The 26795-nt window shown below is 45.0% G+C and overlaps 1 protein-coding gene across 1 annotated transcript in view; it reads right to left on the bottom strand.

Moving 5' to 3' along the window:
* Positions 1-26795, bottom strand: part of ADGRL4 (adhesion G protein-coupled receptor L4) — a 560895-nt gene that overhangs the window by 266246 nt on the left and 267854 nt on the right. Inside the window, exons 8-9 of the mRNA XM_085601960.1 lie at positions 17148-17264; positions 15551-15756 (exon numbers count right to left, since the gene is read on the bottom strand). Of these exons, the coding sequence (XP_085458086.1) occupies positions 15551-15756; positions 17148-17264 (323 nt within the window). The remainder of the gene's footprint in view (positions 1-15550; positions 15757-17147; positions 17265-26795) is intronic.

Raw genomic sequence — 26795 nt, 5'->3', positions numbered from 1 at the left:
CTTCAGGACACAGCACACAGCAAAGTCCTTCAAGTAGGGGGACACAGCACACAGCAAAGTGCCTTTAGCCTTTCCTTGGTTGAAACAGCAAACTGCAGGCCAGCCCCAGATCACACAGCAAGGGTCAGTCCTATCCTTCAGTCTCTTCAGTTGTTTCTTCCTTGGCAAAGGTCCTCTTGACCACGAAGTAGCTCCAGTCTTGTTCACACTTGATCAAGCCATTCTCCAAAGTTCAGGGGCTTCAGCTTTCATAGTTATACCCCTCAATGGCTTTGAAGGCTTTGTGCTTCAGGGAGCACTGACCCCTGTTCAAACCATTTCTGGGTGCCTCCCTGCCATTGACACCTTTCTTCCTTTGATTAGTCGGGGTCTGGATTCTCAATCACTCGGCAGGAGATGAGCCAATTTTTTTATAGCAGCAACCCAGGCCTTTTCACCTCTAGGGGCTTCTCCTCCCCCTGCACCCCAGATGCATGTCAGCCTGTTGCTGTCTCACCTCCTCCCCTGGGTCAAGACATTCCCCAGATCCTATCACTTTCAAATCCAGACAGTCAATCCACTGCCAGGCAGAGAAACACAGAAATGTCAGAGCACAAAACTCAGCCATTTCTAAAAAAGCGGCTTCTGAACACTCAATGCAAAAACCACCTACATAAAAAGATGTGTTATTACATTGTGAGTTCAGGCATACTAAACTTCACCTTTCCATCTTAAGCCTTTGGGAAGATAGGCTGGAAAACATATCACACAGCCTTCCCATTCTTTCCTATGGGCAAGATGGCCTTTCAACAGTGAAAAACAAAATGGAGATTATTTCACTGTCAGGACAGGACAAACACCTTAGTACATGTGCTACCTTTCACACGCACAGCACCCTGTCCAGGGGATACCCTAGACCTACCATAGGGGTGTCTGATGGGCCTAGAAAGGGATGGGTAAGGTCTGGCAAGAGAATGCACTTGACATAACAACATGGCAGTTTAACAAACTACGCGCAGGCCCTGCAGTGGCAGACCTGAGTTCTCTCTTTAAGTCTACTTGTGTGGGTGGCACAAATAGTGCTGCAGGCCCATTTGTAGCATTTGCATTACCAGCCCTGGCACACATAGTGCACTGTACTAGGGACTTTACTAGTAAGGCAAACATACAAATCATGAACAACCATTACTTTATATAGGGAACACTTACACTTTGACATTGATCAGCAGTGGCAAAGTGTCCAAAGCATCTATGTCAGTCAAAGAAATAGCAGAGTTAGAGGCAAAATGTTAGGGGTAATCACGCTAAGAAGTGCCAGGTCTAACATTGACGCTGCCCCCTATGTACAAGGGTGGTATACATAGGAGGCAGTGCCAAAATTAAGACCAGGAAAATCCTGTCTTAAGTGGCGAAACGAGGAGAATTGCATATTTCTCCTAGTTTTTGCTTTTTCCATGTGTGCTGCCTTGTGCAGCACACATGGAAAAAGCAGAATGCCATTGTTTGTTTATGTGCAGGAAGGTGACCCTTCCTGTAAATAAACAAACCTTTGGAAAAAAAGCCATTTTGTACTTTCATGTGTGCTGCATGAAGCAGCACACATGAAAGTGACAGAATGGCATTTTAGGATTGTTTATGTGCAGGAAGGGACACCTTCTTACACATGAACAATACTCCCCTGCATGTAGACACCCTTGCACTCTGGTGCAAGGGTGCCTGCATTGGTGCTAAGTTGCTAAACTTAGCGCTATCGCAGGGGGAAACGTTAGGCTGCATCACATTCTTGTAAATATTTGCAACCCTGTGTTTCAGAACTGGCGTAGCATGTCGTTAAGCGAAGGAGGCTAATGATGCGCTGCGCCACTTCCTGGTACATATCTCCCACACTGTCCAGGTACATGGCCTAGTTTCAGATGTTCAGTCTCTAATAATGTCAGTTCTTAACCCCTTTAGTGCCACGCCCTTTCCCCCTCCTGTGCCGGGTGTTGCACTAGTGGGTGGGGTTCATGACGAGATAGTCTCATCATGGGCACAGCGCAACCGTGCTCCATGACGAGACTATCTCGTCATGGGCACTGAAGAGGTTAATGAGATATCAATAATTACCAACTTTGAATGCAGCAAAACGAAAATGGATTGAGTGAAAGGCTATGAAAATACTTTAAAGTTATATTATGCTTGGTTTGTAAAAGGTGAAACGACATATTCAGTAAATTAACCAAAAAAGTAAATTTATAAAAATGTAATTCTGGCTTAAAGTCAGTTCTGCCACTCACCACACATCCAGAGTTGGGTTAAGCATCATTGGCTGAGAGAATGAACAAAACTGCCTAAGAGAACAATGGCCTGTCTCTGAGCCAAGGAAGGGTCAATGGGTGTTAGCTGCTGGCCACTTGGCAGGGATTAGCTACCTGGAAGTGGAAACAAACTGTTTGCAGAATAAAAGGCAAATTTAGCACTACCGCTTTTGACTTGGAGGTGCCAAGGTGGGCTTATCCTTGTTATTACAAGGACCCTTTCAGACAGCCAGGCCTTAGTCACAGTAGGACAGGAAACCTGTTTTGCCCCTGTTTGGTATAAAGATAGCTCACATAAATGGTTGAGTAGCTTAGTAGCTAAAGAAAGGTATGCCTCATAGCAGCTGGATGTGTCCACCATGAAACGGATCTTGAGTAACTGCATATTAAGGCAAAGAGGAAGTGCTGTATAAAGAGGTGACAGACTGCAAAAAAAGCAGGATTCGGTGGTGGAATTTTTCCAATCACTGATTAGCACACCAGCTAAATCTGGTACCTCCACTGTCTTCTTAGTAAACACCTGGCCATGGGAAGACTCCATCTGAAGAAGAAGACCCTTCAGGAAGAAGACTCCAGTTGAAAGAAGAGGGTTCACACAATGATTCAAAGACTCATCCTGCTTGCCTGCACCTAGGGACTGAAACGTCTCTTCAAGGGTCAAATGGTTGGCCTACTGTTTGCCTGATTCAAGGACACAAAAGGCAGAAGAACTGATCCCAAGAAGACCCAGTTGATCACTGAGAACTGGAGTCTTCAGGAGACAAGGCTGGAGAGAGACCAGGTGTTTAGACGCCTGCCCTGAAAGGCTGGGGTTAATCAAATAACCAGTAGGAACTTTTACCAGAACTTTGAAAAAGGAGGATTTAGAGATTGTCGAAGGGGTATTCTGCCACTAACATGGTTCATAACCCATCCACCTTATTGTAAGTTCATTATCCCCATGACCCTATTGTAAGGCAACCTAGACATCTATCTAATTTGATATGGTATCCCCTTCTGACAAACTCTAAATCAATGACATGGTGTTAAAGTGTGCCGTGGGAGGTTGCATCCTAGGCAGGCAAGAAAATCAGGTTCTCTTGCTCTGAGCTTTTGGCCACTCAGAAAATATTTTAGCTGGACCTCACCCTGAGTCTATCTACACTTGTAGAACCCTTCCCAGTTTCCACTCTTGCCCTACTGGAGGATTCTGCTTCCATAAAAGTAAGTACAAAGCTGAATCTGAATCGGGGAAAGACAGCAAATCTATCTGCCCACAAAGCAACCTTGCCAGATACAAAATCTAGATGTGTCCTGCTCAGAGCATCTGGTGACAAAACCAATAGCTTCAGCAGGAGCTCAATGGCGACGTGTCTGAGTTCAAGGGCTTCTGGCGGTCACAGACTTGGCCCTTGCCCCACTGGATGATTTCAACTCCCACAAAAGTGACAGATTTAGGAGGAAAAATATTATCAGGATGACACAATTGGTTGGACAACCTCTGCTCCTTCATGGTCATCCATACATTATGTCTAGATCATGGTCAACCAGGAAAAGCAACTTTTAACTGGTGTTTAAATTTTTCTTCCACTTTTTGCTTCAAAACTTTACAAAGTCATATGTCTCTGGCTACCTTTAACCTATTTGGATAATGGTTGGGGTTTTTAATTTCCAATTACATTTGTTCCAACTTTTCTAAATTAGTTTGGGAATTTTATAGTGTTGTGTTTTTAACTTTTAAATTGTTGGCACTGACAATAACAGCTTGCTAGGTGAGAAGATGACATCCTTGTGAGATCTGGAACAGCCCTAACTTCAGATTCATTTTCTCACTAAAAAGTGTATGGCGGGGCTCATAGTGGATTGGGCATAGAACACAAGCATTGTGGCCCTCCTCTGGGGTTCTTGAGTGTCACTTTTTCATCCTAGGAGCCTGACAGCACACAAGAAATGACCAGCAGAAGGAAAAGATGTAGATAGTGGAAGGTCAATGATGTGCCATGGCTGCCTGGGGTTTGCAGCCCGCATAGATAGACAGAGCTTGTGGTCCCTGGTGGCTGGCAAAGCACCCCCTGCAGAACCAGATGTTGGGGAAGTTGCCTACTCATGTACAACAGTGGTGGCACTGAAGTGTTGTGGGGGCTGAGAATGCCCCAAATGAGAAGGCATGAAATGCTACAAGAGGATGTCGGAGACACACACGTCCTGCATGTGACAATCTAAATCTGGCCATTTCCAGAGGCAATATAGTGAAGCTATGCCAACAAAACACAATAGACTGTGCCCAAAAGGAGGAGAGCAGATTTAATTGACTCCAGGTCTTCCAATTTTCATGGATCCTATGAACAAGACATTGACAATGACACACAGGCTAGTGATCACGATACTAAATATTAGGCCCTTCTCATGGTGACCATGAGGGGCTTACAAAGTACTACATAGAGGCTAGAGAAGATGACTGAAGGAGCTTAAAGATCAGTTTATGCACGAGAAACCTGAGGTGGATGCACAAAAACAGGGAGCTGGGACTCCAGAAAAGACACTGGGGTATCAAGGTATGGCTCATCAAAGATCCACAAGATTTGAAAAGTGTGCCTGATCATCAATATCCTGCCTAGAGAAGCTGGAGCATTTAAAGAATGAGTCCCAAATGGCAAAGCTCCATGTTTTGGGATTCCTGGGCCAATAGACTGACTCTGAGTTGCAGTCAGTGGTTGAGTTCTTCATAAAGACCTCATACAGAAGGGCCAATCACAGTGAAGTGAGTTTTTTGCCTGCCCATCAAATGCTTTGTAGGAGAGACGAGTGCTGCTGTTACTATTCTTGTGGAACAATGGACCACCAACAGGGATAATCGATTAAGCACATCTCTTTGAGCCTAAAGGGTTTGCCATTTGGGTGTTCCCATCTCCACATATTTTCAGACATGGTTTTGACAACTTTGAGACACTGACAGTCCCTGCAAAGGATCAAGATGGAAGTTGAGTTCAATGGACTTGAGGCGACTCTGGTTTCTTGTCCAAGTGAATGTGAGGGAAGGGAGAAAAGCCTTTCTTCTTCTTTAATCCAGAGGCTGCCCAGGACTTTCAAAGAGCTAGGGATCTGACCCCGAGTTTATCAGCATAAAACAATCGTTTATAGCAATGCAGTCTCAAGTAATATGACTCTCAGGCCAGAAAGGTCACACCATCTTCTGTGATACATTCTTAGGTGACCAGTGAGCAGTACACTCTTTTGATAAATGATGTGCAGCTGTGTTATTGTTTGGTAATCACTTTCTCCTAAACTCCTACCCATGTTGTAGGTATTTGTCTGGGCTGAAAAGTTTTAAAGACCTGATTGTGATTCAGAAAAGCTCTATGTTTGATACTGGTATCCCTTATTATGTTTCGAATGCTTGGAAGCAAATACAAATTTAAATATCATTGTGATGTTGTGTTGTGTCAGAGTTTTATCAACAAAATGATTTAAAGCTATAATTGTTGGCACCTTTTGAATCTAGCAGGAATTGCCTACTGCCTATGCATTAGCTACCAGGGGTTGAGCAGAGATTCTCTTAGAATTGTGTTTTGACCTAACCAGAGTGGGTTATTGAGTTGATAGGGATAGCCCCCTCTTTACTTATGAAGGCATAAGATGGATACTTAATTAGATCTTCAGGATATATTCTAGGGTAGCATTCCCTGCAAATAAGAGTTCCCAATACCTAGCTAAAGTAATAGAACCAGAAGTGCCATCTTTAATGTCAACCATTCAAAATCAACTTAATTCAAATGTTCAGGAGGAGCAGCTTTCTAATCATAAACAACAAGAGAAAGCCATAAGAGGATACCAATGACTGCAACCAAATATGGACAGTTCAGTCTCCATTAACAAAGAACAGACACACTTAGCAGAAGAAATAATTCTTCCCTAATGTATCTGAAACACCCATGGCCTGATTCACCAAGGGTCTCTGCAGTTGTAGCGGGAGACTTCACACTTGGGCCATTGCAGAGGTTTCACCCCGAGTACGGAGTGTGAATCAGGTCCCCAGCTGGCAGGCACCTGGGAATGCAGAAAGGGAACTGAGCACAACCAGATTAAACCCATCTTGTAGAAATTATAAAATATGCATTGGGCCATATGTGACAGGAGAGCCTCAAACCACATGTAAAACATCCTCCAATGTTAAAAAGAAGCCATGGGATAGAAGGGTCACTACACTCATTTAAAGACCCTGCAACCTCCAAGGAGACCCACCAGATGAAGCAGTCCTTTGCATTTAGCTGAAGGACATCCAATGCTAATATTGAACAGAATCACATGCACCCCATCCCACCACCTCATGTGATGCATTCTGGGAAATGGAGTAAAGGGAAGAAAGGCAATTAACAACCCCTGTATATGTCTTTTGAATTAAACTTCAGCTGAGCTAATGATGTATATTCTCTATAACTGGTCCTAGGGTAATGGATATTATATATTGAAGTTCACTGCTAACACACATAAAATATACAACTGGTGCTCACAAGTTACACAGAACATATATCATGAAGTAATACATAATACAGTGTAAACATAAAAACAATGACAGAGGGGAAATGGACACAACAAAAGAGGTCTGTCTCATGACAGAACAAGACACAATGTATGCTTCCTCCCAATTCGCCAAAGGAAGGCATCAACGGGGTTTTGATTTCTGTTAATTCATTAGGTCATCACCAGGACAAAATACCATTGACAGCAACCATCAAAATCATTCCAGAGTTAAAAATGATGAGGTTTAAAGGGGTATCAGATTTCTCAATGTAAACAATTAAATTGAGCATGACACAAGACAAACCACCTAGGTATCAAGCATGTCCTAATTGTTATGCAAAAAATGGAAGAAGATCAGATAATGATAGAAACCATCACCAACCAATAGACTAGTTCAAAAGACAGGACTCTGAAAAATACCAAACAAAGATAAACCCAGAGTCATCATTAATAAAACATTCCCAGTGCAAAGAAATAGGGATAAATACACATACTTGTAAAATACTAGAATCTGCCCAAAAAGAAGAAGCAATCTTGAAATCAATTGTCCAAGGGACCTACAACCAGGATTATTTAAATATACACACCCAAAAGTACCTCAGTTAAGAAACTAAGAGTACCAAAATAAGGACCCACCAAGTAAGGCATAAATAAAATAATCCTGGCACTTGGGGGTCCAGTCAACAGTTATAAGGGCCCTCCTCTGAGTTGTGATCACCTTCCAGCAGTTACACGAGTGGCGGCTCCTCCGCTAAGGCAGAGGAGCATCGCCCCACTGCCTCAGTGCAGCAAAAGAAAGGAAAAAAGAAAATGATAATAACGACTGTGCTCCTGCTGCAGCAGCTTGCTGAGAGAGCGGGGCAGGGCTGAAGAGTAGGGGAGGAGTGTTACAACACTCCAAGTGCGCAGTGACTATTTGGACGCCCAAACCAGTCATGTGCACTTTTGCCTTTCTCCATGCAGGCTGCATTACAGTCTGCATGGAGAACATGCCCACCACTACAGCCCCTGGCTGAGCGCCATGTCACAGCGCTCAGACCAATCACAACTCTGCATTGCAGCATTGTGATTGACTGCAAGGAGCGTGGGAGCCTTCCTGTTTCCTATTTCTTACCACAAGCCAGGAAGAGGACACAGGAGAGGCGGCGGTGGCCGGCCAGAGACGGGAGGTAAGTCATATTTTTTTTAATAGTGATTACCACCATCCCCTGAACCGCCCCTTCCCCCCTTCCGCCCTACTGCTGCTTCCAGGCGGCAGCCACACCTGAGCTACACAAGTTATAAGCCACCAAAGTGGCATGTCAATTTACCTGGTGTCTATGACAAACATCTCTTGATCGTGTCTGTTAGCAGTTCAAATAAAAACAGGAGCAGCGCATAAATTAGCCCTGCTCTCCTAGTAAATCATCTTCTCTTGTCTTCATCTCCAAATCAAACAACAGAGGCGCGAGACAGGTAACTTCTAAAGTAGCACTAGTGTCTACCAAAATGGAAAAAAGACTATGTGTATAAAAGCGCATGTTCTATTGCAAGTATGCCTCCGCAATTTCTTGCATATACTGGTGCATACATAAAGTGGTGTACTGAAACATGAGGAATTAACATTTACTTTCATCAACAATTGCCTACATAAATGAAAGATAATTTGACAAACAGGGAACCACTGCACAAAGTTCATGCATGGTCCAGAGTACACTAGCAACGCTGCAGTTCATGAAAAAACAAGGCATGCATAATAAAAAACAAACCTTAAACAATACAGGGTTAGTTATCAAAATGAAAAAAACTTTGCGTGTGAAAGCGCCTGTTCTAATGTAGGAATGCCTTTGCAATTTCTTGCATACTCAAGTGCGTACATAAAGCAGGGCACTGAAAGAGGAGAAAATAACCTTCTTGGTGCTCTTTTCAGCTAAAACTTTGAATCATATCTTTGATTCACCTGATTGGATTTTTGTTTTATTGGTGTAATTTTATTTATCAATTTGACTCCAGTTTTCCAAATATGTTCAGAATTTTTCATGTGTTGTGTTTCTTTACTACTGTTTCAGTGCTGCATAAATACTTTACACATTGCCTCCAGGTTAAACCTGACTGCTTTGTGCCAAACTTCCAGAGGGTTAAGCACAAGTTAATTTAGTGACTTCTGTGGTTCACCCTAACAAGGTGTATGTGTAATATTTGAATGAGATCTCCAACCTTCTCAACCAATTACCCAATTTCTTGCAGGTATTCAACTACAGCAGAAATCAGATGCAACAGGCTCAAAACTGAAAAAATCTAGGTAAACATTTGAGTAACTTGAATTTACCAGTAACAATTTTTGTTATGGATTATGTTTTTTTACATTGTTAGTGTTTCTTGTTCCAACTTTGAGAGAAGTTCTCTGGTGCAATACGGCTAACTGCCGTTAGGCGGCAGAGACAACCTACTACTACTAGCATTACATTTTCATGAACATCTGTGTAGGAACCTGGGGTCACCAGGCCCTATAGGCGGTAGCGTGGCGCGAGCCGGTCGGGCAACCAGAGGGCTATGTGTTAAGCAACCATACACCACACGCTTCTCATGGACTAGGGACACACACAATAAGGGACGCCACACCGTTGAAATTATGCAAATACTTCAAGTTTATACAAGTAAGGCTGGTTAGATGCAGTTCAAGAGATAACAGTGTCATGCATGAGTTGTAATACAGACATTAAGCATACACAGGCCATACATGAGAGATGAATGCAGTTCCCAATCTAGACATGCGGTTTATGGATATGGCTAGGCACAGGTGATTCTAGCGCTGCGCGCGTTAAGCAAGGTTTCTCTGAATGGGGCATCTAGCACAGAACAATACTCGTGATGGGTGACACTGGATATTTCAACGCGGAGCCTGTAGAACGAAGCGCTCCTTATAATCAGTGACACGTAACCCTTTGAAGTAGAGCATGTAAACTAAGCGCTACTCGTAGTCACTGACAGGTACTACGATCAAGCAGAGCACATGAAGCAACGCGCTTCTCGTAATCACGGGCATGTAATACGTTCAGGCAAAACATATGAAACAATGCGCTCTCGTAATCACGGGCATGTAATATTTTCAGACAAAGCATATGAAACAATGCGCTCTCGTAATCACGGGCATGTAATATTTTCAGACAAAGCCTATGAAGTAATGCGCTCTCGTAATCACGGGCATGTAATACTTTCAGACAAAGCCTATGAAGCAATGCGCTCTCGTAATCACGGGCATGTAATACTTTCAGACAAAGCATATGAAGCAATGCGCTCTCGTAATCACGGGCATGTAATACTTTCAGGCCAACCATCTAAAGCATCACGTTCATAGTCACTGGCTCCTGGGACGTGGAAACGGAGCAGGGGAAACAAGGCGCCGCTCACAATCCAGGCTAGTCAGTTTCTTTAGAGTGGAGCTTCCAGCGGGGAGCGCCACCAGACTCGAGGAGCAAGTCTCTGGGTGCCGGTGCAGTTCGTGAGGCACCGCGCTCAGTTACGCTGAAGGGGGCACACAGAAAGGATCCCTCGGCGGGGTCTCTCCGTCGCGCAGGCAAGGGGGGGGAACTCCCACAGCGGGGACAACCCGGGCCGGGTGCGGTGAGGTTCCCAGACCAGCAGGTGGCGCACCAAGGGGAATCCCGGCCTCCGGGCTTACCTCCGTCTCGGCGTCAGCAGGCGTCCGCCCTCACGACGATGGGGGAACTCGGCCCCGATCTTGCGCTTCTCCTCACACGGCTGCGACGGCAGCGGCGGGGCCCCGGGCTTCTCCTGGGCCTCGCGATGCAGCAGGGCACTTCTCCAGGCCTCCAGGCCGCGGCGGTGAGTGCGCTGGCTTCGTCGTCGCAGGGGGGGGGCTCAAATTAAGGATGGGGGTAAAGTGCTCAGCGGAGCACGCTGCCGGGGGTCCCAGACCAGGGCAGGGAGCGCGGGGGTCACAGCGCTAGTACCTGGTCGATCCCCGGTGACTTGGCAATCGGTTTAGTAATTAGTTCAATAGGTTAGCTTGGACACGCAGTCTCAGCTCTGGCATTCAAGGCTTACAACTCGCTCTTGTCATGCAGTCTCAGTTCTTGAAGTTAAGTTTCAGTTCTCTGTTGACAGATGAAGTCTTTTGGCGCAGATGTATCTGGCGCCCTTAAGGGGTTCTGTTACTGGGGGTAGGAATGGAGAGGGCGACTAGATCCTTCCTAGTCAGGCTGGCAGAGAGTCTCTGGGTCCTCCTACTACTGGGCAAGATCAGTGGGATTCACAGGGCACCTCACTCACATAAGAGGCAATACCTAAATCCTGTCACTCTCAGAGGCATAAGTCCCTGGCTAGGCCCTACCGCCTACACTCCTGGTGGATTCTTCCAGCTCTGCTTCACCCCAATGGCCAACTCCCCACAAAAGTTTCCCTCCCACTCTTAAGTAGCCCTAGGTCAGGTGACCTCTAGCCAAGGCGGCAAAAGTAAAACCCCACCTCCCTTCTAGAAGGTTCTAGCATCTTCCAGGAGCTTCCCCACTCTACCTATGGGACAAAAAGGCGGGCTGGTGTCGCAACATTGTTGTGGGTCCCAGCCAGCTCCTGGCAGCTAGGGTGCTACTATGAAAAACGACAACCCTGCAGTAGCAGGGGTCTGTGGCAGCCATCTTGGGAGAAGGGAGCACCTGCACCTTAACACTGTTTGGCAATGAAAAGGCGCCCGGAGACCTAGTCCAACATAAAAATGAGGGTGGAAAAAGTGAGGCACGATACAAAAATAGAAGGGGAGACCACCCTAGGGCTGACAGGTCCAACAATCTGCAACGTGTGTTTTCAGTGAAAATGGTCCTGTGGTTACAGACCCAAAACTCCCAATATTTGATAAAGCCATCGCTCCATACACCTTTTTCTGTTTGCTAGGGTTTAATAAGCTGATTATTGCTTTGGAGTGCACTTTTGTTTACCACTTTCTGTTAACATTGCACAACAGAAGTACATCAATAAAAAGATGAGATTTCATGAATAAGTAGAACAATGCTGAACTAAAACTTTGCAGCGTTTTCTGCTCCATTTGGAATGCCTCATCTAAGAGCTCTCTATGGTATTAAAGTATAAGTGTCTACATGGAGCTAGCAGCTGCCAGTCTAAACATTTCTTCCCACTAGATGTCTAAATCCACTTCCAGCCTTACCTCTGGTGCTATCCCCTTGCTTTTTCAAGCAAATATTGCCGAAATATCAGGAGATATATTCTTGATTGTGGCTTATAGGATAAACCTTGGCATGATCTAAGCCTCCAACTCACCCTCCAGTGGCCCTTCATCCTGTATCTCATCATTTTCTGTGTATCTTTAAAACTGGTATCGGCAAAGCTCACAAGTACAGCCATTAATATGCCGATAAGGGAATTAGTGAATGTTGTGGGACATTCATTGAATTTAAAAGCAAACATGCATCTGTTCCTTTAGAAACATCCTCCTATCACGAAGCAGAACAGATAGAGAAAGCAATCAATAATTTATTATCCTATATTCGAGAGCAAAAGGCTACAATTTGTGTAAAAACAAACAGGTGTACGCTTCTCTTTACTCCTGCATAGGTAGTGAGTGTGAATGGTGTCACTTGTCTCGCATCACTAATGAAAGTTGTCTATTTCATGTCTGACTGACTCTTGTCAACAAAGCATGAAGCTAAATAGTTGCTCTCACAGAACTTGCAAATTCTTAGAAAAGTGTCCTGATTGCCCACAGACTCCAGAAGTAGGCAGCACACACTGCTGAGAACAGGCATGCCCGTTTGCCCAGATGCTGCCTCCATACAATACTACTTTTGCACACATGATTGCTTGGCAGAACCATATCTGAGGGTGTAGGCCCCCGTCTTTACAGAAATGTAAAATATTTGTTCTTATTCTGAATTCTTTATCTAAGATTGGCTTCTAAGTAAGCATTTTGTAGAAAGATCACAAAGTCATAGACCTCCCATTATCTGGCTCAATTGAATAGTGGTATTTCCCCCCATCTCTAAATCCATCACTTGAAAAGGCTATAGAGATTGGCATTATAGACAAGTCCTGTTGTACTCTTCAGTGGCTATAATTGAGTTAAAAGTGAATTTCATTCAGGGATAGGTACTCCATAAATACACCACTTGATTTTATCTTAGATCTTTCTGTCTCCAAATGCTTTATTTTATCTTTGTGCATTGGAGAAATATTGCTACCCAGGGTCATTAAGTGCAGCTCTGCTCCAGAAAATAAGCCGACTTTTTACATAATTTCACTCCCTAAGACAGCATGGATAAACCTGAAAGTATGTCTGTGTTAGATATACCTAAGAAGGACTGGAGGCTAAATAACCTAATGCACATGAATGATAATCTCCTGTGAATATCACCAGTTTGAATCACTGGGAGAAATAGACAAACTTCCATCCTTCTGAGGTCAGCCAATTGAATACTATTATAAAATGGGTAAAAGTAACATCGGCCGTTTCACAACACTTACAGATAGTAGAAGTACGGTGTGAATCACTATATTAAATTGGTGTGAATCACTATATTAAACTAAAGTTATTAGTATTACTATTGTCAATATAATTATTGCAGGGAGGTTTTTAATATACATCACTACTACTGCCACCAATACCTATGAATTGGCAAGTTATTTCACACATTTTGTAGGTTGCATTAAAATTGAGACTTTATATTAGAGCGAAACCCATACTTCTGAGAGTCAATAAGATTGCAAAACAAGGCATGCATATTTTCCATTAATAGTTTGCAGTAAGATCAGTTGTGTGACTACACTCAGGTGGAGATCAGCAATTGTGCTTTCTTATGCCTTTATTAGGGAGAAGTGAGTGGACCTAGACAATGAACAGAGCCCTGTGATCACAATGCTAATGGCCTGTGAAGTCTTGTTGAGAAGCATATGGCAAACAATTTCATAATGGGGTTCATATTTGCAGGATTTGAAACCCTTTGATGGGTTTTGCAAAGCACTGCTCACGAAGACGTCATGTAGCACACAGTGCAAACCAGAATTCATTGATAAAGCTGACTCTAGGTCAGGACTTAGGACCTAATTCAGACCTTGGCAGAGGGAGGGGATATTCTCCCTTCCTCATGTTCTTGTCAACTGCCACTTGGCTGTCACTTACAAGGTAGTGGTGGAGGTGGGGACAGTGCTTAGTAGATGACACTACTACTGGCAGCAGTCCACTGAATCCCCACCATATGAAGTATGGGTGGTGGCAATTGGTGGTACGTCTACTGGAGGTGAAAGGATAGAAGTGGGGTAGTGGGTGGGGTTGAGTGTCTCACATCACAGCTGGGGTTAGCACCCTATTTTTCTATCTGTGTAATCACAAAATCTGCAGTAATTTCACCCGACCTGTTGCTATTATGCATTAGGCCAGGCAGCACCCCTACTGAGTCACTAACTCCTGGAAAGTGACAAATTCCTCTTTTCACTAAATTACCTCAGGGTCCATTGATACTCTCAAACAATACATTCCAAGACTTCTCTTTCTGTAACTTCCGGCATACATTGTTCCTTTATGGTATTTCCGGGATTCCAGATCCAGGATTCCCCTACCAAAGCAACATACATGTGTGGTACCTTGAAGTGTGTTCCCAAGGTTCCTCTTTGACAAGGGGTGAATGGTTATCCCACAAAAGAATTACAAGTGTGACTTGAGATCCCTGTGTCCTAGAGAATCCGCTGGTATTCTCGGCCACAGCATTGTCTTGCATTACTTTGCATCAGGTAGGAATTGCATGGATGGTGTAGAGTGTTCCCATGCATCCACACATGTATTTTCATGCAAAATCAGATTTGCAAACCTGGGTTTGTGGCAAAATGGTGCACCTACCCGGCAGAGGTGTAACAAGAAGAAATATCTTTATTTCTCCTTCCTCTTTTCATGCATGCTGCATGCAAGCAAAGTTACTGTCCTGCGTGAAAGGGAGAGAGCAAAAACGCTTTATATTTACAAAGATATGAAGCATTTCTGCTCTCTCCTTGCACTGACACACTGTGTGCAGTCTAGCACCCACGTAGGCACCCTTGCACCATAGTGCAATGATTCCTGTGTTACAGACCGGATTGTATGTGTGCAGGAAGGGATGCCTTCCTGCATGAAAGCAATCCTTTGGGACATTTTTCTCTTTCTAAGTGTGCTGCAGAATGCATAAAAACATTTCTCAATTTTACGCCTCACTGGGGAAGGTGTAGTATGTTGTTGTATTTTGATGCATTCCCAGGTTTACTAGCTTTAGTTAATCTGGGAATGCGCCAAAATCCATGGGTGGAACGCCTCCCAGCTTGAAATATAACACAAAACAAGCAGCTGTGTTGCATTACATTTCTTTACAAAGCCACGAAAAGCGGCATAAATCGTCCTTTCCATGGTTTTGTAAATATTAGTGAAGCTCGCACATTGTCCTTTTGTCAGCTTGTGCAATGCAAGAACAACATCAAGGCTTTAGACATCTGTGCCTAAATGTCAAATCACAATGAAACTCATGCTGAGAGATAAATGATAAAACTACACATTTTAAGTGTACCCAAAAACTTCCTTAAAATAACAGGTTTGTTTTACATTAGTCAATAACCATGTGTAGTCTATTTAGTGATTTAATTATTTGTGTGGCTTTAAACGTAAAGAGATATATAACCATGAAAATACTACAATATATGATCGAAGTGAAAAATAGCTTTGCTACAATTTCAGAATGTTAACAGTTGTCTGTTGCACAAAGTTTACTTGTTATACATGGCTATCAATCATAGGCATCTCTTACCTCTAAATGTTTTAACGTGAATGCTATTTTCTCAAGTTGGTAAAGTGTAGGTGGCTTTGAGTTGATCGCAGCAGCTATAACTGGTGAGTTTACAATTTCCTTTGGTCCTGATGAGTCATTGCTATTTTCTGATAATTGATTGCTTTCAGAGGGTGCGAGCAACAGCCCAATATTCTCATACCGCACAAATACAACTGATACCATGCCTGTATAGACACAAAAAGTTTCAGTTAATTAAAAATACCAACATTTGCACAGAGTGATGGACTTAAAGTGCAGATTTGTCCACACTTTTAAATGGTCTCATAGTGTGTCATAGTTGATCTATACAATAATATTACACTCAGTGCTTAATTTGAGCAGGTGGTTTCTGGTGCTCAGCACCGGCAGTTATTTGTCAAGACCGGCACTTATAACAGCATACCACTTGGCGGCGTTGTTTGTCTAATTTAGAGAACAGCTCAACAACACTAGTTTATAAATTCAATATAAATTAGTAATACCTGCCGCCAAAGCCACTCATAGCTGTGGGGCCTGGTATCGTCTGACTTTTCAAACTTGTAGGAGTTGGTACTGCCATTTGACAGCACTGGAAGGTGCAATGGGTGGTGCAAGCACCAGTAGAGTCCTGGTGAGGGCCCAGGCACTTAAGTTTTTTTAATAAATTAAGCATTGCTTGCATTTCGCCAGGCCACAGGGAGGGTGGGTTAGTTGCCATGTGGATTCACCTGCAAACATACTATACCGTAGCCTGAGTATATGCTGTGCAACAGGTGTGTGGTATAACAGAGATACCCACAGTATGGTATGCAGATATGCTAATGTACCCAGCCACTGCACCTCATGTGCATTGGACATACTTTCTGTAGCAGCACTTGATATTTTCTTTATGTCCAGTCCCTTAAAATATGTATTCCAAGAAAATACTTGCAGAGGAAGGACTCAGAATTGGTCAGGTGTTCCCATCCCATGAAGTAATATCCCCTGCTAGCCAGACAAATGTGAATATGGAAGGGCTATATTCCCATACTGCAATTAGAGGGCTAACATAATGAGAGAAAAGTTATAATTTCATCTGATCTAAAACATGAAACGCTTTTAAAAAAATGTCTCCCCTTGTTTTAGGAGGTTTTGTCCATACAGTGTGGAATTATACATGCAGGACCATCATAAATATGAATGCAGCACACACTAGGTGCCAAGTACCTTGCATGGGTAAATTAAATACTAGTCTATATGTTCTAAAAGGGCACATGCACACAATATTAACAACTTTGGGTGGTTGCCATATATAGAAAGGTTGCCCTGTCTAGAAAGCACTGACAGCGACCAATTCCCGAATCTGTTTGTGCAAACCAATAGAAAATCAAATATTTAACGATGATACATCAACACATTATTAGTATTGTCCACGTGCAGGGAAGTTACAAGGGAAACATTGCATAAGGGGACACAAGCCCTTTAAGGATGATTCCAAGTCGCACAGTATTGCAATTAAATGGAGAAAAAAGCAGGGGGGTGACTGCGCCTGTCTAAATAAGGCGACAATCTACTATTTCTCCGGAACGCTCGGTGAACACAGGTTATTACTTATTACCTTCTTCAGTGAATCCGTCTTTCTTCTTTGGATAAATCTTTACATAGTCTCCTTCCATGTATGTGTGGGGATGAGTATGTCTCATGTGGTGCGAGTCGAAAGCAAAAACCTTGAGCTCTAAAAATGAACACAAACACCAACATGTCAACAGTTTAAAAGTTCATAGGTATGTCAGCACATACAACTTTATCACAACCAGTTTGTTAAAAGCAGTGCTTGATTTGAGGTGGTGGTTGCAGGTGCACCCACCAGCACTCTTTTTTGGAGACTGGGACTTATTTATCAAGATTGAGGATTTGAACCAGATTAAGAAAAAGAAAGGTCGAAAAGGGGGGAAAAGAAGAGAATAACCGAAAAAGAGAAAGAAGTAGAGAACACAGGGATGAAAAAGAGCCTCAAGGAGCAGGGAGCGCTGGGTGAGGCATGAGATGGACCGAAGAACAGACAGCCTCGGGATTCTACGAACCCAATATATAACAGGAAAACTCTGGGCGGGGAACTTACTATTTTACAAACACTGGTTAAAAGTAGAAATTGGGAGAAATGAAGCACAGGCATACTAAAAAGCAAATAATCTAACTGATCATCTGCAACACAAGGTCGATGATAATCATGAGATGGTTTAAACATTTCTCTAAAGAGTCGGAAGAAACAATGAACACTGTCATAGTTAGGGTTCAAAAACAGCGAGGGCACACTAGATCTTAAAACTCGTTTTGGTAACTGCCAAATATGTACTATCTTGAAAAGTGCTGTTTCTTTGTCTTCAGATTTGTCTTCATGTGTCTCTCACATTTAATACCAAAGGGAATATCTATCTGGTATTGATGACAGACTGTGTTGGTGCTCTTCAGGAATGACTGTGATACAATGTTTCCATCCTAATAGGTCGAAACCAGAATCTCTTTTATTTCCAACTTGCCCCAGGGGCGAGTTTACGGATATAGCCCTTTACATAACTTACATTTTGAGAACTTCACCTCCCCCTCGGTTAGCGGTATTCTTGCTGACCTGGAGGCCCTTCAACTGGTGCAAATGGTTCGTCAGTCTACCCATTCAGGCGGCCACACCTTAGATCCTTTCTTCACTAATTTGGCAGACGCTGTGGTCTCCGCCGTCACACCTCTTGGCTGGACGGACCACTCTTTGGTCACCATCTGCACCCCTTTGCCGGGAATGGTTATCGTTCCCCCGGCAAAGCTGGTTACAAAGCGGCAATGGAGTAAATTACGGCTGGAGGACTTACATCGTGTCCTCGCCTAGGAGCCTTTAGAACCTGCGATGCTGGTTGATTCAGGTTACGAGAAGTTCTGCTCCTGGATCTCCAAGGCGCTTGACGCCCTTATTCCTATTACCGCCTGTAAAGTCAGCTCCAGGGACTCTAGTCCGTGGTACGATGGTGCCTTACGTACACTCAAGGGTGGTTGTAGGCGAGCAGAGAGGGTCTGGCGGAAGGCGTACGATAGCGGGAAGAAAGCTTTGTATCTCGCCTCCGTCAAAACTTACCATCGGGCTGTTTGCCAAGCTCGGGCAGCTTACTACGCTACTGAATTTGGCAACAGCTCCAACCCCTCTAAAACCATCTTTAAAGTGATGAAGGACCTTTTGGCAAAGCGTGCCTGTACCACGACTACTGGTTCCACCTTTCACTGTGAGGCTCTTGCTCGATTTTTCCTGGAAAAGGTCGAAAACATTTATCGGACGTTCCCCTGTACAGGGCCTCCGGCAGAGCCTCCGATTAACATCTATGGTGGTACCACCTTGCACGTTTTGCCCCCGCTGACATCAGAGGAGTTTGACCTCCTGGCCCTGCAGGTTAAATCAGGGTCCCCCGCCGATCCCCTTACAGCGACTCTTTTTAGAGAGCAGTCGTTTGTGGGACGGGCCGTGGTTCACTCCCTCATTAACATCTCGTTGGAATCGAGCACGGTACCCGCTAGCTGGAAGCGGGCAGTGGTTTCTCCCATCTTGAAGAAGCCGTCCCTGGATCCAGATAAACCGGAAAATTATAGGCCCATCTCCTTACTTCCGTGGCCGACTAAAGTGTTGGAGGCCCATGTCAACAAAGTTCTTTCTGCCCACCTTATCCATGCTAACATCTTGGATCCCACCCAGAATGGGTTCCGTGCTGGTCACAGCACGGAGACCGCCCTCCTCTCCATGGCTGAACATCTTCGCACGGTGATGGATGCGAGACAGACAGCAGCGCTCGTCTTATTGGACTTGAGCGCCGCGTTTGATACTGTTTCGCATCCTATCCTGTTGCATCGCCTGGAGGAGATTGGGCTGGGTGGACCTGCCCTCCAGTGGTTCCGGTCTTTTCTAGACGATCGGTTCTTTAGCGTTGCTGTTCCACCGTTCCAGTCCCAATTCCATCCTTTGAAACAGGGGGTGCCGCAAGGATCCTCGCTGAGTCCCACGTTGTTTAATCTCTACGTGAGACCGCTGGCTGAGGTCGTCAAGCAATGGGGCATGACCATGGTCTCATATGCTGACGACACTCAGCTAGCGGTCACGATCAGCGGGGATGCCGACCGGGATGCCCCCAGGTTTCAGAGTGGACTTAGGGCGGTGGCGAGCTGGATGAGGAACAACTGTCTCCAGCTCAACGCGAAGAAAACAGAGATCATGATCGTGGGTAGGAGATCGGAGCTATGGGGGGACAGGTGGTGGCCTATGGAGCTGGGGCCGGCCCCCCTTCCGGTCACGGAATTAAAGAACTTAGGAGTATGGATGGATCCCTCCCTCAGCTACGTTGGCCACACGAAGAAAATCGCGGCCTGTTGCTTTGGTATCTTACGGTCGCTACGCCCCGTTTTGAAGTTCTTTGACCATCGCACCAGGCAGCTAATTGTCCAGGCGACAGTGTTATCGCGCCTGGACTATGCCAGCTCTCTTCTGGTGGGGTCCAATGTGGCTGAGGTCACCCGCCTCCAACGTGTCCAGAACTCTGCGGCGAGAGCTATTGTTGGCCTACCCCGTTCTTGTTCTGCCTCCAGCACGTTGAGATCACTGCACTGGCTGCCTATCCGGGCCAGAATTCAGTTTAAAGTGCTGTGTATGGCGTTCAAGATTTTGAGGGGGGTAGGCCCTTCTATTCTTGCGGATCTTCTGTCCTGGTACGTGCCGACTCGGCCCCTGAGATCCTTGGGTCAGGCACTCACTGTGATTCCCAGATACAGGCTGTGTCGGGCTGGCGGCCGCTCTTTCCGGGTCAGAGCAGCCGAGCTCTGGAACTCCCTTCCCGTAGAGTTGCGCCTGCTAGATGATCTTTTAGTTTTCCGTAAAGCCTTAAAAACCTTTTTGTTTTAATAAATTTTCTTTCCTCTTTTCTGTTGTGTTTTCTGTGGTGTTGCATTTTTACCTGCCGTGCGCCTGGACGCCCCTTTGCTGGGGCAGCAGTGCGCATTACAAATGTATGTAACATAACATAACATAACATAACATCACATCACATGCATTTACAGCGCAGTCGTTACAACAACCGCGATGTTACATCGCAGTACCATTAAAATGCAAGTTGTTACAATGACTTGCTCTAGGGGGCGCGCTGGACTTAGGAATAGTATAATTTACTATTCCAACTCCACTGTGTGCAACAGTAGGGAAGGTGTTGGAATAGTAAATTATACTATTCCTTAGTTTACAGCGCCCCCTAGAGCAAGTCGTAACGGCTTGTGTTGGAATGGTACTGCGATGTAACACATAGTCGTTGTAACCAGCCGCGTTGTAATCACATGCGTTGTAATGCATGCAATATGATGGCTGTTTCCCGAGTTCACCCTCCCCCTCCTGCCCACCTGATTGCGTCCCTTTTACCTTGAATTACATCAGTGACAACATGATTTGGTGCCTTAAAAGGTCACAGTTTATTCAAACATAATATGGCTGTACATTTGCAATTTTAATGGCCATGCAAAACATCCATGGTTTTGTATACTTTCATTATACATTTCTTTTTTTTATGTCCCCTTAGACAGTACAGTTCTGCTGGGGCCCCTTTATGGCTGGGCCTCTGTGTCTGCGGTTCCAGGCTTCAACATGCTACCAAATTCACAGGGTGTCTGTCAGGACCTGCCCGGGCTGCAAATGCCATTTTACTTGCCATGGACCCTTTACTGGCCCCTCGCTGGCTCCTCAGGGGCCCTGCAGTGTGTCATCCCAAGGACCCTGTGCAAGCCTTTCCTCAACACTGCCTGTGGCTGTGTCTTTGTTATTTCACTCCCTCAGTACCCCTGCTGTGAGGCATCCCGAGGGCCCTGTGGGAGCATCCCATCTATTCTGTCTAAGGCTGTGTGCCATCATTCGCTCCCTCAGTGCCCCTGCCGTAACGTATCCCAAGGACACTGTGTGAGCCTTCCATCTACCTTTAGTAATTTTCTCTCCTTTTTTCTATCTTTCTTGGGTTTCTTCAGCCTCACCTCTACTTTGCGGGTGCGATGCCCGCGTTCTTTGGTGTAGGTGGGTAAGATTCTTCCTCCTTCCGAGCAGGGATGGGGGTTGTGTGATTCTTCAGAGCTTTGCACCCTTATATAACCTCCACTGCTTGCCAACTCGCCCCCTGATTGGGGGGTCCGTTGGCTCTTGTGGGGAGTCCAATCCTGGTCGCCTCCCTTTTAGCGGGCTTCCGCGATGGGGGAGGAGTGTTTCCTTTCTCCAGGTGGAGTTTGCCCCTGGCCCCACCGGGTCCGGGTGTGCCTTCCATGGCCCAGGATACAACCCCTCCAGGGGCAAGTTCACCCTCCTCCTCCTGCCCAACTGACTGCATCCCTTTTACCTTGAATTACACCAGTGACAACATGATTAGGTGCATTAAAAGGTCACAGTTTATTCAAACATAATATGGTTGCACATTTGCAATTTTATTGGTCATTCAAAACGTCCATTTTATTTTATACTTTCATTGTCTTTGTACATTTCTTGTCGTTATTTGCCCTTAGACAGTACAGTTCTGCGGTGGCCCCTTAATGGCCGGGCCTCTGAGTCTGCGGTCCCAGGCTTCAACTTGCTACCGAATTCACTGGGTATCCGTCAGGACCTGCCCGGGCTGCAAGTGCCATTCTGCTTGCCCTGGACCCTTTGCTGGTCCCTCGCTGGTTCCTCAGGGGCCCTGCCATGTGGCAACCCAAGGACCCTCTGCGAGCCTTTCTTCTACTCTGCCTGTGGCTGTGTTCTTGTTATTTCACTCCCTCAGTACCCCTGCCGTGAGGCATCCCAAGGGCCCTGTGGCAGCATCGCATATATTCTGTCTATGACTGTTTGCCGTCATTCACTCCCTCAGTGCCCCTGCCATAAGGTATCCCAAGGACACTGTGTGAGCCTTCCATCTACCTTTAGTAATGTTCTCTCTTTATTCTATCTTTCGTGGGTTTCTTCCGCCATGCTACCTACGGTTTTACGATCAGAGGGAGCTCCCCCTGCTCTCCCTATCCCTCTTCCTTTACGAGAAACCCATCTGCTGTAATACCACTACCATGTTTAGAGGAACATGTCCATCCCCACCTCTTTCAGATGTACCCTATCATCCAAATGATAACCCTGGGATCTCAAGTTGATGAAACCGTGTCTCACGAACCCCCAGCCGTTGGCCCTGCATATTTTTGCTATTGTAATATTCAGTTTGCGTCTTGACTTCTCCACCGCCCCAAGATCCACGGCCCCTCTGCATGTTCTGCGCACTATTATCTCTGAAAAAGATAACCTCTGCTGGGCGGATTAGTCTGGCTATGGCTGTGAGGTCTCCGTGCATTTTTTCCAGGAGGCCCTTCCTCCCTACTGCTGCCAGGTCATTGCCCCCAGGTGGATAACTACCGCATCTGGTTTGCCACCTTGCCCCAATGCTTCCCACTCTGCAGGGAGCAGCTGGTCCCATTTCATTACTTGGCGACCCAGCCAGATTACTTCTGTGTCCTGCAGCCAAATTCTGACGAATTCACGCGTGGCCGCTGCCCACCGTTGGGCTTGCATTACGTATGAGTGACCCACCATCCAGACCTGCTTGAGTTACGGTAACGTTTTTCCATCTTAGGAGCAGGGATGAGCGGGTTGTGTGATTCTTCAGGGCCTTGTACCCTTATTTAACCCCCGCTCCCACTTGCCAACTCGCCCCCTGATTGGAGGGGCTGTTGGCTCCTTTGGGGCAACCAATCCTGGTTGCCCCCCCCCCCCTTTTCGCAGGCTTCGTGACATGTGGAGGGTTTCCCGCCTCCGGGTGGCGTTTGCCTATCGGGCCTGGCTGCGCCCTCCCCGGACTGGAATACTTCTTTCTGTTCTTCTCGCTAGCACAACACTGTTTTGACATTAATTCATTGATGGCTATCTCCCCTTTAATTCATAATTTGTGTCTCCTGATTGTAATTTCCTTTTTACCACTCATGTTCTGGTGCTTTATGGACATGATGATGCCAAATGCATTCTCACTAGTTATCTTCTTTCCCGGCACACCTCTGGAGGCTCCTCAGTAATTCACTGTTCATATAATCATAGGGGATTATGAAGCACTACTCCTGAACGACGGGCTAATTTATTAGAAAAGCCAAAGTCCTACACATATACTACATAAACCTGGGGAAAGGTATTCTCGTAGTAAACAAGTGGCAAACTTTCTGTGGACAATCCATGTATTTGGATTTCTGTTCCTTATGATAAAAGGCTTTGATCTATTTGTCATCTCCAAAGGCCCAATAAAATTATTTTGTGCGTTAACTATTCTCATTTTTAAGTCACATCCTTAATCAATATCCCATGGCTTGTGCTGGGACAGGAAAGTCCTATGTGTAGTAAAAGACTTCTACCCCTGCCCTCAGTCCCCACCTCTACTATTCTTTAGATCCCAAATGCTGATTTTGTTGTCACAGGCAAACTCAGATCATGTGTGTGCACCATAACATAGACCTGTCTCATGCATTGCAGCCTTGTTGGAGGGGAAAGGGAACCCAAAGCGCTATCTTCATAGTGGCAGAAGGCTACCACCTTCAAAAGAGTCAAACATCATGAGAGTGGTTGTGGTGGCAGCAAACCATGTAGTGATCAGTAGGAGTGAACAGATCATTTTCACCCTGCATCACTTGAGTGAGGCCTACAGGTTCACTTACCTTTTCAAAGTTCTGCTGCTGTGTGAATAACTCACCCTTGATCTAAATCAGATAGAGTGGTGCACAGCACAGTAGTAGTGACTACGCATTGGATGTATGTGTGCCTGGGAAGTGTACAGTACAGGATTAGAGCAGTACTGTGCCGTACATGTGTGGTTAGTGCATGTAGTTTGTGTGTGTATGCCTGTGAGGAATACATTAGAGGAGATATGTAGTGCTGTGCTGTGCAAGCACAAGGAAAACATGTACTGGGTGTATGTGTGCTTTTGAGAAGTACAATACATGAAGGGTGAAGTGTTGTGCAGCGCATATGGTGATTATGTGTGCTGGGAGTGTGTGTGTTCGAAATAGTACACCCTGTTAAAATGCAGAAATGGTACAGTACTGAGCAGGGAACATGGACTGAATGTGTGTGCTGAAGGTATGCGTGTTTGTAGTGGTTCAATGTATGCAGGTAATGCACTGGAGAGCATGTGTGCTGTGAAAGTAGACTGGGTGCATGTGTGCTGGCAATAATCCATTACATGAAGGACCCTGGGTTCCACTGTAGGAAGCCCAAGCCGGCCTGGTGAAGACATGAAGAGTAGATGAATCTTCCCAGACAGATTTAATGTATTGCTGCATTCTTGTCAGTTGGGTAGCACAAACACTGGGTGAACGGAGTAACAGACTACCCCTTTAAACCTCAAAAGTGTGCTCTTTCATTCAGTCACAGATCACAAGGAAAGTGCCTGGACAGCTCTCAGGAAGGAGATGAGGCTGATAAGGAATCATAAAGAGTAGGGTCGGAAACCCAGGAGTAATCTTTTATGCACATGTGGTCGACATCCAGGTGTGAACTCTAGTCAATTTCATGAACTGAGTTGTCAGTCTATCAATGTCAGAGTCCTTCCTGCTGTGAAAGATGACCTTTCAAGAGGGAAGAAGAGAAGGAAAAATGTACACTTCAAAAGAACCAGACCCCCAACATGCAACCTCTAAGGCTCAAACCCTAAATCACATTTTGTGTCTGGAAAAAGACTCTAAGAAGGGGAGGTTGAGACCCCTTCTGTAAAAACGATGCCCTATTTGTGTGGCCACCCCTCACATTTCACTAGATTGTATTGCTGGTGCATGGACTCTAAGCAGTGGTGTCTTACTGTCCAGTACCCAATATATGTGCTCTGACCCCTAAAGACATCTGCCATTGCCTAATCCCCGAATTGGCATATTGAACATCACTGTCAGTCCCATGTATATGGTACTCAGTGTTCACAGGGTATTAAATGCCCATAGTGGACTGCAGCACTTGCTGTGCCTCTATTATTGTGGCAGAGGAAATTATGTCTTCTTGCCTGCCCCTGAAGCTTGAGTGTACAGTTTTAAAACTGCAAATTTGACTGGGATACATTATCCTTTTATCAGGCCCAAACCTTCCTTTTTAATGCTGTTCACTCCCCTAAGGAAGGTCCTAAATGCCCACATGGCAGGGTGCATGGTATTTCATAAAAAGTAAGACATTTGTTCTTAGGTTTTACATGCCCTGGTGTCATACAGCATATACTTTCTCAGTGAAAATGATGTGTTTGTTGGACAACATAAATGTCAAAACTGTGTAAGACTGATTCTATACACAGGCCATCAGGATAGGCTGGCGTTAGTCCTGCTAAATTACAGTGTACCAGTTGTAACCCATACCAGTTGAGGTAACAGGAGGAAAAGGCAACCTCAGAACATGACAACCCTGGCTCCCCAAGGAAATTGTGGTAACAGATCTAGTACCTTTTCGTTTGGTAACTCATGCATACCCAAAGAGTTATACAAGAAGTACAGAACATGGCATTTCAATATTTATTGAAGCATTATGATATGATTCTTGTATAAAATATGTGTGTTGAAATAATCAATAGAAGGAAATAGAATAGTGTGATCAGCAATACAAGAATGGTTAACAAGACAAATAATTCAACCTTTGTGCTGTTTTTAGAGAATATATGCAAGAACATAAACACTGTTATATTCTGCTCCTTCCTAGCGGTACCTATCCTAGTGTGTATAGGGTGGGTGAATCTACCTGACTCCCTGTAGGGTATTCTAACTCCCTGTTACCTGTGGGTAAGTGTCATCAGGAAGCCCATCTTGGTGGGGAGTTGGCTTTCCTCCCTCTCAGGAGGTAAACAGGAATCATCTGGACTGGAATTCTAGCATGGGTCGACCTCGCAGTGCCAGGAAAATGCTCCTCTAACTAAACAAAGGAGTGATGTCATCTATATGATAAACATCACCCATGTTTCCATGTCAAAGTCTCAGTCAGGCTGCCATTATTGATTCTACCCTGACAAAGCTGTCATCGAGCGAACAAAAATAGACAACATTTTGCACAGTGAACTTTAGCTTTCGTACAGAATGTCAAGGCTTCTGATTCTGAGAGTACGGAGATGGTCAAATGTAAACAAAGTTAATTCATTGAACAATATCTGTACAAGCATGCAAGCAAAAGTGTGTCAAATGTCAACGTTCAAGAAAAGATGTACTTTAAACGTGAGCATGTAAAATGATGGCATTCCTACCTGGG

The sequence above is a fragment of the Triturus cristatus genome, chromosome 4_2 (genome assembly GCF_964204655.1).
Source record: "Triturus cristatus chromosome 4_2, aTriCri1.1, whole genome shotgun sequence".
NCBI classification, from domain to species: Eukaryota; Metazoa; Chordata; class Amphibia; order Caudata; family Salamandridae; genus Triturus; species Triturus cristatus.
This window is presented reverse-complemented; position numbering and strand designations above follow the sequence as displayed.